Source organism: Chrysochloris asiatica, unplaced genomic scaffold (assembly GCF_000296735.1).
Source record: "Chrysochloris asiatica unplaced genomic scaffold, ChrAsi1.0 scaffold00116, whole genome shotgun sequence".
NCBI classification, from domain to species: Eukaryota; Metazoa; Chordata; class Mammalia; order Afrosoricida; family Chrysochloridae; genus Chrysochloris; species Chrysochloris asiatica.
Genome location: NW_006408634.1, coordinates 4,067,334 through 4,081,589, shown reverse-complemented (window position 1 = coordinate 4,081,589; position 14,256 = coordinate 4,067,334). Strand labels below are relative to the sequence as shown.

General features: G+C 43.8%; 1 protein-coding gene across 1 annotated transcript; it reads left to right on the top strand.

Moving 5' to 3' along the window:
• Nucleotides 1-491: 491 nt before the first annotated feature.
• On the top strand, nucleotides 492-3,361 carry LOC102839116 (zinc finger protein 613-like). The gene is made up of 3 exons (XM_006868344.1): nucleotides 492-612; nucleotides 1,842-2,465; nucleotides 2,550-3,361. Exons 1-3 carry the CDS (start codon nucleotides 516-518, stop codon nucleotides 3,359-3,361), a joined length of 1,533 nt encoding a protein of 510 aa, XP_006868406.1. The 5' UTR covers nucleotides 492-515.
• The last annotated feature ends 10,895 nt before the right edge of the window (nucleotides 3,362-14,256 follow it).

The following is a 14,256-nucleotide window of genomic DNA, read 5'->3' as shown; positions in this document are numbered from 1 at the left end:
TGGGCTGCTAACCTCAGGGTCAGCAGTTTGAAACTACCAGCTGTTACACTGGAGAAAGATGAGGCGTTCTGCTCCCGTAAAGATTTACAGCCTCGGAAACCCTGTACAGGGTCGCTATTGGTCGGAACCAACTCCACGGCACATAACAACAACAGCAACGTATTTAAAATAAAAAACGTAGGTATACAGATGTGGTGGTGGTGTGCCGTGGAGTCAGTTCCGACTCATAGCGACCCTGCATAGGGTTTCCAAGGCTGTAAATCATTACAGGAGCAGAAATCCTCATCTTTCTCCCACAGAATGGCTGGTAGTTACGAACTGCTGACCTTGAAGTTAGCAGCCCAACTCGGAACCACTACGCTACCAGAGCTCCTTGTATATATATACAGCAGTGTTTCTATAGGAAGTGATCGAACCAGTCCCTCACATTTCGTTCGTGTCATCGAATGGAATATACTGCACTTACTAGGATCCTCTTCACACAGGACTCGCTGACGTTCAGCGACGTGGCTGTGATGTTCACCCGGGAGGAATGGCAGCTCCTGGCCCCTGCTCAGAAGGCCCTGTACCGGGATGTGATGCTGGAGAACTATACAAACCTGGCATCTGTTGGTGTGTACCCTCCCCTGTCATTGGCCTTTCCGTCTCGGATGCTGAAATCTTTATAAAGTCCTGTGGTGCTTTAAAGAGGCAGATACTCAGTCCACTCTCAGGGTCCAGATAAGTGGGCATCAATCCCATACCCCTAGTAGAAGGACCAACAGTCTTTCTATTTTTCCCCATGATTACAATATTCTGCATTCTTCACAAACTGTTTGTTATGTCTCCGATTCTGTGGTTTCCCACAAACAGGGTATCAGGTTAGCAAAGCCGATGCACTCTGCAGGCTGGAACGAGAAGAACCGTGGACTGCGTTTTCCAAGAGCCCTGGTGGAATCTTTTCAGGTGAGCACATGAAGAGACTTTCAGCATCCCAGCAACATGCAAGCCACCATAGTGCCAGAAACTTCAGATGTGTGGTAGAAACTGAATTGTGGGCTGTGTCTCTATCATCAGGACATTCACTACTATTATGTGAGGAAACTGTTGTCTCCTCCCTGTAACCTTCTATATTTTTCACATACATACACCTAGTAAATTCTCTTTCAGTAAGAATTTGTGCAGTGAATGAATGGGTCTGGAATTCAACAGGCCTTCCAACCTCTGTGGTATGGTGGTCCCAGTGTCTTGATTTTATTTTGTATTTTTTGCAAGTTTTGTAAGGCCTTGTTTAAGAAGCAACCAAATCAGTATTTATTATGTCTAACCTTGTTTCTACACTAACTGCTTTTACTCACTGGGTTGTTTATATTCATTTATTTTTATCGATGTGCAAGGGACATTTGCATGTTGTTTTATTTACACTCATACTCAAGGGTTGTCAGTAAAGATCCACCGTACACTTATGAGTTTGTCACTGTTCTCTTCTCTCCTAGAAATCCAGAAAGCTGATCATCTGCTCGGGGACTCAGTAAATGAAAGAAGGGTGGACAGGCTGGAACAACGCTATGAACGGAACACATTGGAAAATAATGTTCATCGCCACAGAAGTCATTTCTCCTTAAAGAAATATCATGATATGTTTGACTTACATGAAAAAGTTGGGAGGTCAAATTTAACTTTCCCGGTATTCAACCACATCACAGGTGATGAAATAAAGAAGTCTGCTCAGCAGCTCCTCCGAAATCCTCTGTGGGGCGAGTCGGAATCAACTCGAAGGCACTTACCAACAGTAACAGCTCCTTGTAATAGAAATGGAACAGACTCTGTCTGTGCTGACCATGAGCAGTTTTGCATTGAAGCAACGTTCCCTGAGAGCCAAATATCCAGCAGGACTAGGTCCAAAAAACACCAACTCTTTAAGCATCAGAAAAGAGAGAAATTGCATGTAGGCAGTGAATGTGGGGAAGCCTTGGTCAAGAAGTCTTTCCTCACTGATCATCAGATCCTTCACACTGGGGAGAAGCCTTACAGATGCAATCTATGTGGGGAAAGTTTCTTTAAAAACTTCAAGCTCATTGAACACCATCACACGTTTCATAAAGGAGAAAGACCGTATAAATGCTTGGAATGTGGCAAAGCTTATTTTTATAAACCACAGTTCAATGAACATCTGAAAACTCATTTGGCGGAGAAACCCTATACGTGCAGTGAATGTGGAAAAGGTTTCATCCGGAAGAGTCATCTTACTATCCATCAACGAACTCACACCGGAGAAAAACCCTACATGTGCAGTCACTGTGGGAAAGGCTTCATCAAGAAGACAGATCTCACGGTCCATCAGCGAACTCACACTGGAGAGAAACCCTACTCCTGCGGTCATTGTGGGAAACACTTCAACCACAAGGGAAGCCTCATTATTCATCAGCGAATTCATACTGGAGAGAAGCCTTACATATGCACCGAATGTGGAAAAGGCTTCAAACATACGGGAAGTCTCATTGTTCATCAGCGAACTCATACCGGAGAGAAACCCTTTGTATGTAGTGAGTGTGGGAAGCGCTTCAAACATAAGGGAAGTCTCATTATTCATCATCGAATTCATACCGGAGAGAGACCCTACGTATGTAGTGAATGCGGAAAAAGCTTCAACCACAAGGGAAGTCTCGTTATTCACGAGCGAATCCATACTGGAGAGAAGCCCTATGTGTGCGGTGAATGTGGGAAAGGCTTCATCCAGAAATTGTGCCTCATAGCGCATCAGAGATTTCACACCGGAAAAACGCCCTTTTCATGCAGTGAATGTGGAAAAGCTTATTCTCAGAAGTCAAGTCTCAATATCCATCTGAGAACTCATACAGGTGAAAAACCCTACAAGTGCAGTGAATGTGAGAAGGTCTTTGAAACGAAGCAAAAGCTTGTTGTACATCAGCGATCTCACATAGGAGAGCCCCCGTATGGTTGCACCGAATGTGGGCGAACTTTTGCCTCTGCTTCTAACTTCTATTCACATCAAAAAAAACACAAAAGAAAGAAACGTGCAGACTCAGTGAAGGTGGAAGAGCCCTCCGCAGCAAATCACCTGTCACCACCTACCAGGGATCTGCAGGAGAAAACGCCTGTTAATACAATGACTATTCAGATGCCTTCTGTGGCAGCTCAGACATCTGTAAACCCCAGTGGGCTTCTAACTAGTAGGAATGTATTCTTTGTGGGGCAGCCTGCTGCTGCTAGAGGTGAAGTCTCAGGAGGTAACAGAGAATTTGTCCAGCAGCGAAACCTTCTGAACACAGTGAATGTGGTAGTACCCATGAGCGCCGTGACTGTGGTAATGCCTCCAGTGTCTGATTATATCGTAGTTTATGCCCCACAAAACCCGTAGGATAAACTTCAGACACATTCACTGGAGATGGGTGTCGAGCAAAGATTTCTACCTCATTGCATGGTTAGAAAGTGTATTCTGAGGGCAATCCTATCTATCAATGCAGAGACTGGGGAAGCCTGCCGCGTTCATCCTAGCTAAGTAACAGAGAGGTTATCTGGTGTTAACACATACATGTCAGTTGTTCCCTTGTTCCAATTAAATGAAATAAAAGTTTGAGTGAATTTATGTGGAGGAAATAACATGCTGTGAAATTGTAAAACAAAAGATCATTGCTATCTGGAATGTTGCTGTAAATGTAAAGTTGCATTGGAGGTGGATTGGGTACAAAAACGGCCTTGGGGGTGGCATCTGTCCTCCTCTAGTTTTATAAGGAGAAGAATCAGCGTCAGCCCAAGGCTGATCCTATGGGACCACGATCAGATATGCTTCTACCCTTGAATATTTTCTTCCGGTTCTGACATCCACTGTCCCTCACTTGGCACTCTCTATTTCTTCGATGAGTTTGGTAGTTTGTTACGTTGGCCACATAGAACTCGGACATTAGTCACAGTTAGGGGGTTTATTAGGGATCAGAAATGATATAGGATGTAGTTCTTCATTCAAGACGGACTTTTCCTGTCTATACCCATAAGTATACCTCTTTTTAGAGCTCAGCTATATGGTCTCCGAGCCTCGGCTTAGGAAAGTGTTTCAAATAACTTTAATCGGGGCTCAAAACCAGCCCACTCCATCTAGAAGCCTTTTCATCACCAAGCCTCTGTGCAAAGGTGTCTGACTTTAGCTCAGTGGGTCAGCGATCCTAACTCCTCAGCTAAATGTCTAGAGGCACACCACTTCGCTAGTAATCTTCTTAACCGAATGGCATTTCATTTTCTCCTCCATAGGCCAGGAAGCTCACCACTCTGTCTTACACAGGTCTCCTGGCTCTCAGCCACCACCGCCAGCATTGCAGTCTCTTGGATCGAGGAGGTCCAGCACAGGGATCTTGGTCCAAAGGACTTGCTCCACTCCTGACTTCACTTTCTCAGTGGGAGTCAGATCTTGATCTTTCCATTTCTGGGATAGCTCATTTTAAAGCTTGCAGGATGACAAAACCAACCAATCCCCACATTACAGTATTGTATACCTGATTTGCATATTCCCACACTACAATAAGCAAGGATGGTGAAACTTCGTCTCATACTTTGGACATATTATCAGAGGGGACTAAGTCCCTGGAGGACATCATGCTTGGAAAAGTGGAGAGTCGGCGAAAAAGCAGAAGACCTCCAACAAGATGGGCTGACACTGTGGCAGCAACAGTGGGCTCAAGCATAGCAACAACTGAGGATGGTGTGGTACCAGGCACTGTTTTAGTCTCTTGTGGATAAGCTCACTATGAATCAGAAATGACTCGACTTAACAACCACCACCCCACAAGATTACTGTACCCTTACTGTACCCCTTCTTTATATTATTCACAGGCTATCCCATCTCCTTTGGTGAGCCACAAACACCTCACATTTGCATAGCCCTGGTGTGGTGCTATAAGATGAGCCCTGTACTGCTAGCCACAAGGTTGAAAGTTCAAATCCACCAATTGTTTCTTGGGAACCCTATGCAGGGTTGCTATGAGTCGTAATCAATTCAATGGCACTTAACAGCAACAACCCTGTTATTTGGTGAGGGAGTCCTGGTGTGGCGCTGTGGGTTAATGCACTGGACTGCAAAGTCAGTCTGAACCACAAGGTTGGTGGTTCAAACTCAACCAGCCACTCCTTGGGAACCCTATACAGGGTGACTATGGGTCAGAACCAACTCGCCAGCACCTAACATGAAACAACAGCAAAGACAGCTATAAAGCATTAAGTAACTGTCAGCACTGTAGTGAGAAAGTGGCAGTGCTGGATTGGAGGGACACGGGCACATGTGTCTCAGGTCACGTATGTATGGAGTCTTGGTGTGGCACTGTGGGTTAATGCGCTGGACTGCAAAGTTGTTTTCAACTTCAAGTCAGCAGTTGAAGCTCACCAGCCACTTCTCGGAAACCCGATCCACGGTTGCTGTGAGTCGGAACTGACTCGATGGCATTGACCAACAACATCTATCAGTTCACTTTCCTCAGATCCATGTGAAGGATTAACTGAAATCCAGGTTATCTTTCAGACATCAAAGAACTTTATGTGATGTGCACAGATCTGTGAAACAAGTCTTTCATTGAAACTAGTCATTAATGTAGGAACTCTGGTTGTGTCGTGGTTACGAGTTGGGCTACTAACCTCAAGGTCAGCAGTTTGAAACTACCAGCTATTCCATGGGAGAAATATGAGGCTTTCTGCTTCTGTAAAGATTTACAGCCTTCAAAACCCTATGTAGGGTCACTATGAGTCTGAACCGACTCCACAGTACACCCCCCATTCATTACTATAACAAATATTTGTCACATGCTATCTTTGTTTTCAACCTATATGCTGAGCAAATAATCCGAGAAGCTGGTTTCTATCAAGAAAAACGTGGCATCAGGATAGGAGGAAGACTCATTAACAACTGCAATATGCAGATGATACAACCTTGCTTGCTGAAAGTGAAGAGGACTTCGAACATTTACTGATGAAGATCAACAACCACAGCCTTCCGTATGGTTTATATTTCAATGTAAAGAAACATCCTCGTCACTGGACCAATAACATTCTTATCAACGCAGAAAAGATTGAAGTTGTCAAGGACTTCCTTCTTCATGGCTCAACTGTCAACATTCACAGAAGCAGCAGTCAAGAAATCAAACAGCGTATTGCATTAGGCAAATCTGCTGCATAAGGCCTTTTTAAAGTGTTGAAGAGCAAAGATGTCAGCTTGAGGACTAAGGTGTGCTGTGGTATTTTCAATAACTTCATATGCATGTGAAAGCTGGACAGTGAATAAGGAAGACCGTAGGAAAATTGACGCATTTGAGTTATGGTGTTGGAGGAGAATATTGAAAGTGCCAAAAGAACAAACAGATCCATGTTGGAAGAAGTGCAGCCAGAGTACTCCTTGGAGGCCAGGATGGCCAAATTTCATCTCTCATACTTCGGACATATTGCCAGGAGGGACCAGTCGCTGGAGAAGGATATCATGTTTGGTAAGGTGGAGGGTCAGAGGAAAAAAAGACCGCCAACAAAATGGATTGGCCAGGTGGCAGCATCGATGGACTCAAGCGTGGCAACACTAGTGAGTGAGGTTGGCCCAGGATCAGGCAGTGTTTCGTTCTGCTGTGCATAAGGTTGCTATGAGTCCGTACTGACTCGATGGCATCTTAACAACAACAACAGCCTTTGAACCTGGCCCAGTTCCCATGAGTTGAAAATATAGTGGTAAATGAAAACAGAAAAACATTTTAGGAGTTAAAAATTTAAAAAAAAAAATTTTTTTTAAACCTCTTATGAAAATTTATTTTCAAAACCTTGTTACCATTGGATTGATTCTGACTTGTGGTGGCCCCGTGTGTGTGTGTGAGACTAGAGCTGTGCTTGAATAGTTTGGGTTTCCCATAGCTGAGTTTCCACAAGTACATTGCCAGACCTTTCTTCTGAGATGCCTTTGTTAAGTGCCATCGAGTCAGTTTCAACCCATAGCAACCTTGCATAGGGTTCCCAAAGAGCGGCTGGTGAGCTTGAACCGCCGACCTTACGGTTCAAACCAACTTTGCAGTTCAGTGCATTAACCCACAGCGCCACACCAGGACTCAGGGCGGACTCAGATCTCCAGTCTTGGTTAGTTTCCAAGACTATGAACTACTTGCTAAATCACAGACTGTCAGGGTACAAGCTCCTTTTCATAGTAACAAGCAGTCCTAGTGTGGTGCTGTAGGATAAACACTAGACTGCCAACTGCAAGGTTGGTGGTTCAAACACACCAGTCACTCTTAGGAAACCCCATACAGGCTCGCTGTGAGTTAGAACCAGCTTGATAGCACTTAAAAAGAATGAGAATTAGCAGCACAGGTGATAGTTATTTTTTTAGAACCTGGGCCTTTTCTCCCCAGGGTAATTGTAAATTCCTTGACAGTCTTTATAACTACCCCTAAGTTATTTTAAATTCCTTGGCAATTTTTTATAAGTACTTATACCCAAGTAGATTATAAATTGTTAAGTGCCATGGAGTCAGTTCCAATTCAGTGATCCAATATAGGGTTTCTGAGGCTATAAACCTTTGCAGGAGCAGAAAACCTTATCTTTCTCCTGTGAAGCAGCTGGTGGGCTCAAGCCACTGACCTTGTGGTTGTGGTTTTCAGTCTAGTACTTACCCTACTTGCTCTCCCTAGATTATAAATGTTGTTAGGTGCTATCGCGTCAGTTCCAACTCATAGAGACCCTCTATAGGGTTTCTGAGGAGCAGCTGGTGAGCTTGAACTGCCGACCTTACGGTTCAAACCAACTTTGCAGTTCAGTGCATTAACCCACAGCTAGGTAAGACCTGCTCCATGTTGCCTTGGGCCCTGTCGCATCTCCTCTTGCAAGATTTTTTTGTTTGTTTAATATTTAAAATTACAATCCCCTCCTGGCAATATTTATCCTACTTCCTCCCTGTGGTTCCCCATTTACATCTAATACTTCACTTATGAACAAGACAACTATATTTCGTGTACACTTACAAAACAAAAACTATATGTTCATTTAGTTTAAATGTCTTAAGGACACGTTCTGTCAGCCAGCCTCCTGCCCCCAGGCACACAGCCTTTCTCAGTCCACGGGCCCAGAGCCTGCAGCTGCTCTTGTCTCTCCATGCCACCACCTATGCCACCATCTCTGCTGTCGCCATTTTTCTAGGTAGAGACCTCACACTCCATTCATGCTCTTCCTGGGATAGTCTGTTCCTGAAATGAAAGATTTAACTACTACTCCCTTTGAGTTACACATTTTCTACAGTTAACAGTTGTGACAGTCACAATCCTGACAACAGTTTTTCATGATTGAGTCATAAAATCCTATCACCATCACCCTCCACCCCTTTTCACCAGATCCATATGGAAAAGAGGGCAACAATTTTGTAGGGATTTTACCTTACCCTCCTCATTCTGAAACTAAGCACACTTCATGAAAACTTGTAAGCCATTCACTTCACGCCCCATGTCTAAATTGCTCATCCTTATCTCAGTACACTGAGGAACCAAGGTTTTTTGATATGGAGAATCTTTCCATTTCAGTTGGAACTTTGAGTCACTGCATTCATAGGCAAAAGTCTAGTTTATCAAATTGTAGCAATTTGCACTTGTTCTCAGTATCAAACATCTTTATCTTCTCTCGTTATGGTCAACTAAGCATCCAAGTAAGGTCAAATGGATACTAGCTGCAAGTTTGGGAGTTTGTGCACAACTCCCTGCTCTTTAGACCAGCTGGTCGCTCATTCTCAGCCCAAGCCCCCAGGAGTTAGGTCAGTGCCCATGGGCTCTTCCTAAAGGTCATGCCAGTCAGCCATTCCTTTTCCTCTCTCTCATCTCAAGGTCAACGGGTCTCAATGGAACATGGCCAAACAGCCCATGTCTTCATTGCTACATTTCCCCCACTTCTACTCACAAGTAGACCCAGGTGGTCACCAGTGAGCGTGCTATAGTACTCAAAGGTTCTCTCTGAGTTTCTGTCCTAGAAGGGGGTCTTCCCTGATGGGCTGACTTTTCTTTCTTTGAAACCTCCAAACAGCTTCCTTGATATTCAAACAGCCAAGCAAAGTACTTTCACCTCCACAGATAAAAACCTTGCTAGCCTGAAGAACTCGATTTCTTGCTTCATTTTTCTTACTTAGCACAGAAAGAATCCTGTTTGAGGAGGGATCCTGCGACAAGGTCCGGTTTTCCAAGTTTATTTCATCTTCACCCTGTTTGGCCTGTGATAAAATTTTACTGAGAGATTATTCCCTTTCTCTAAGTCTCGTTCAAGGTATCACTATAATGTTAAATTTCCTTTGCTGCATAACCTATTTATTCATTTCTTGACCTTAAGCTATTATTTATTCTCTTTCCATTTGTCATTTCTTTTTATCCAAATTTTACATCTTGGGAAGGAACATCGGGTTCAACAGGTAGCAAGACTGTCTAGCAAGTGGGTAGCATTACATAGGTACAACATTAATGGGCTATCTCAACCATTAGGTAAAACATTAGTGGGCTATCTCAACCATTAGATACAACATTAGTGGGCTATCTTAATCATTAGGTACAACATTAGTGGGCTATAGCTCAACCATTAGGTACAACATTAATGGGCTATGTCAACCACTAGGCAATATAGCACTATTTACTACCATATCCGATACTTCCAGATCTGGTGGGAGGTGGTACAATCCATCCCATTAAGACTTTGGCAATTCTGGAGTAAAGCTTAAGGGGTATACCTACACTCTGTTCCTTAAGGAACAACTGGCTTCTAGAACTCACAACTGCCTGCCTACTTCTAGGCGTTCAACATCTAACACAAACACAAAGGTAATTTTAGGTGATGTGGAGATCCTACTCTTCCACAGATCACCTAGAGAAGTGTAGGAACCTGTCCAGTGGTGACCCTTACTTTCCACCCCCAGGGGTAGAGGATGGATACACATGAAGGTGTGTAAGCTAGCCCTTTATAACTTCATCTCCCAGTGTTTTTGATAGCAAATTTTTCAGCTGTCCCTTCAAATTCTCTGATGGTGTGCAAACTGGTAGGTAACAATGTTTCCTGGCCTATTGCTGATCCTTGTGGGCTGTGACTCGTATTCCTTTGTTTAAGGAAATATGACTTGGTGCTCCAAATTGGTACTGTATCCTTTGTTTCAATCCCTTAATGGTGTTTTTGTCTTTTGCAACTGTCATGGAATATGCCAAGCCCAGCCCTGAGTAAGTAGTATCTATTCTATGAGGCGCCATCTGGTACCAATGGCATAATTGATTCATTGATCCCATTGAATCAATTTGCCAGTGTGATGCAGTCAATTACTTGGCATGACCTTTCTAGCCATGCTGGTGCTGGTGGTGTGCTGTTGAGTTGGTTCCAACCCATGGCAACCCTGTATTGAGTTTCTGAGGATGTAAATCCTTAGGAGAACAGAAAGCCTTATCTTTCCCCTATGGAGCAACTGATAGATTGTAACTGCTGACCTTTCTGTTAGCAGCCCAGTATATAATCTTCTACACTATCAGAACTCCTTTTAGCCATAGTTTATAATTCCTACCAAATTGTTGGGTTATTGTTTACTGTTGAGATGGGTCCAACTCATAGTGACCCTGTATAGAGTTTCCAAGAATGACTGGTGGGTTTGAACTATCGACCTTGCTGTTACCAGGTCAGAGCTTACCCTATAGCACAACACCAGGGATGAAATGATTGGTTGGGACCATGCAACTATGAGGTGTTTGTAACCAACCAGAAGGATTGGATCACTTACTAATCATGTCAATAAAATATATGGAACCCATACAATGTTGTTGTTGTGAAGTGCCATCGAGTCGATTCCGACCCACAGCAACCCTGTATAGGGTTTCTGAGGAGCAGCTGGTGAGCTTGAACTGCCGACCTTGCAGTTCAAATGGCTTTGCAGTCTGATGCATTAACCCACAGCACCACACCAGGACTCCCATATAAGGTTGGTGGCTAGTGGCTGTATGCCGTGGAGTCAGTTCCGACTCCTAGCGACCCTGTACAGGGTTTCTGAGGCTGTAAATCTTTACGGGAGCAGAGTGCCTTATGTTTCTCCCACAGAACAACTGGTAGTCTCAAACTGCTGACCTTGCTGTCCGCAGCCCTATTTGTAACCACTGTGCTACCAGAGCTTCATATAAGGTTATAGCATGCAAATAAGGTATATGAAATTCTAACATGGGATTGGTCAATTTTGCCATCCTGCTGTATTTTAAATGAGCATCTCAGAAGTGGAATGGGAGAATCTCTACCATCAAGAAAGAAGATTCAAGAGCAGTCCTTTGGGCCCAGACATCCCTGTGCACAGAGACAGCGGAACCAAGTGTATGAGATTGAGCAAGTGCTTCCTGGCCCATAGAGTAAGACAGGAGTGCCTTGTGACTGGAGACTTGGTTGCAGAGTTACTTATCTGGGGAACTAAGTTTGCTGACCCATGAAGCTAAAGCTGCACTTTTGGACTGAAGTTTACTGGCAAAATGTAATGTTTGGGGGCGCTTACTGCAGAGCTAAAAGAGCTTTGTAATAGTGCATGAATAGGGCAGAGCCCAAAGGACCACGTGTCTGAGGGACTGAGAATTAGACGTACGCCTGGAGTCCTGGTGGGAGCTGTGGGTTGATGCGCTGGACTGCAAAGTCGATCTGAACCACGAGGTTGGTGGTTCAAACTCACCAGCTGCTCCTTGGAAAACCTTATACAGGGTCACTGTGGGTCCAAACTGACTCAGTGCCACTTAACAACAACAGCAATATGCCTGCGGGCATGACTGAGAAAAGTCTGTCCTGAGAGAAAAGCTGTATCCTAAATTGTAGGCTGTTAACTTCCCTGTTAAGGCACTCTGGTAGCGTAGTGGTTACGAATTGGGCTGAGAACCACAAGGTCAGTAGTTCGAAACTATTAGCGGTTCCGTGGGAGAAAGATGAGGCTTTCTGCTCCCGTAAAGATTTACAGCCTCGGAAACCCTGTACAGGGTCGCTGTGAGTCGGAACCGACTCCTTGGCACATAACAACAACAACTGTTGTAAAGTGCCATCGAGATGGTTCCAACTCATAGCAACCTTGAATAGGGTTTCTAAGGAGCGGCTGTTATCTTCCCTAATAAACCCATATTTGTGAGTATTGTGTGAATTCTGTGTGACCATTGGAATGGATTATTGAACCTAGCAGAGAAATAGGTCAGTAGGAAGGACAGTTGGTGTTAGAATTGGTAAGAAGGTTGGCGGGCATGTCTGACCTCTGCTTCATAGGAATCAACCTTGGGCTGATATTGAATTTGAGTCTCCTTCCCCCTTGTGAAGTCAGAGGAGGTCAGAAATGACCTCTATGCCAACCTTTGGTATGGGTTGCACCTCACTGTAAAGAAAACAACAATCCTCACTACTGGACCAATAAACAACATCCATGTAAATGGAGAAGAGATTGAAGTTGTCTAAGACTTCATTTTGCTCAGATCAACCATCAATTCTCATGGAAGCCTCAGTCAAGAAATCGAACGGTGTTTTGCATTAGGCAAATCCACTGCACAAGACCTTTTTAAAGTGTTCAAGAATCTTGCAAAGATAACAATTTGAAGACTAAGGTGCACCCAACCCAAGTCATGGTATTTTCAATAACCTCATACGCATGCAAAATTTGGACAGTGTTTAGGGAAGACCATAGAGGAATGGATGCAATTGGAGAATACTGAAAGTACCATTGGCTGCCAAAAGAACAAACCAATCTGTGTTGGAAGAAGTACAGCCAGAATGCTCCTTGAAAGCCAGAATGGCCAAACTTTGTCTCTCCTACTTTGGACATATTGTCCAGTCCCTGGAGAAATGATGCTTGGTAAAGTGGAAGGTCAATAAGTTGTGTCCCATCAGCAAATAGGTCCTGAAAGCTGTACTCCATTTATGTAATCACGGTCAACTCTGTTTTGAGGGGGTAACTCTTCCCCAGTCATATTTTGAATACTTTCCACCTTGAGGGTATCATTTTCCGGCTCTATATCTGACAATATTCTGGTGCTCTTCATCATGTTTCAGTATTCAGGATTCTGGTGTTGACAGTGTTCCACTGCTGTTCATAAGGTTTTCAGTGACTAAATGTGTGGAAATAGTCCTATCTAATGTGGCCTCTAAATTCCTGAAGTGCCTTCCATAGCTCCATGCCCTACACAACTACCCCCTCAGCATTCTAACTTTGTATTGCCTGCTTGTCAGATCAGATAGCCGTGTCATTGACTACTGCCCATGAATTGGTTATAGTCCAAATATATGTTATCTTTCCTCAATTCTTCCCTCACGGTTAGAAAGAGAGCATGCAGTTCACCCCATTGAATTGACCTGTTTTTACTTTACAAATTTCCTAATTGTCTACACTAGAGGGTTTCTTACATTTCTGTGGTAAGCTGTAAATGACTTAGTTTGATACTTTTGGTCTGTTTTTGTGTTGACTGCCTGCACTGTGATGCATATGTACTTTGCAGACATTGGTCCATATACTATGCAAATGAAACCCTATACAGGGTTGCTATGGGTCGGAACTGACTTGACAGTATTTCACAACAACTGTGCAAATGTCAGTAACAGCTCAGGAGAGGATGTGCTGGTTCATGGTATTGATGGGGATGGGGGCATGCGCCGAAATGAACAAGGAATTTGCTTGAATAAGCAGTCAATGCAATGGAGGTTTCAGAAACCAAAGTAGAAGCACATAGAAAACGTGAAGAACCAGAAAGGAAAAAAGGCAAAAGACAAAAAGAAGGAGAGGGAACAAAGAAACTTGAAGTGTTATGCTAGTCAGTGGCTGTGTTGTTGTTGTTATGTGCCGTGGATTTGGTTCCGACTCATAGTGACCCTGTACAGGGTTTCCGAGGCTGTAAATCTTTACGGGAGCAGAAAGCCTCACCTTTCTCCGGCGGAACGGCTGGTAGTTTCGAACTGCTGACCTTGTGGTTCACAGCCCATAGTCAACGGCTGTACCACTGAAGAAAATAGGAGGCCAAGACGGGGCCTAGTGGCAGAACAGGTAGCAGATGTCCCAAGAAGAATCCAATGTCAGAGCCAGCAGCGACAGAACTAGAAGGGCCCTGCAGTGTGATAGATCACTTGTGTATGGTCTCTCTCGTCACAGTCAGATATAGTATCTCTAAACCTTTTTTGTCGTTAAAGCTGCTTTGAGGACTAAAGTTTGCCTGACCTAAGCTATGGTGTTTTCAGTCATTTAATATGTTAGACAATGAATAAAGCAGATTGAAGAAGAATTGATGTAATTAAAATTGT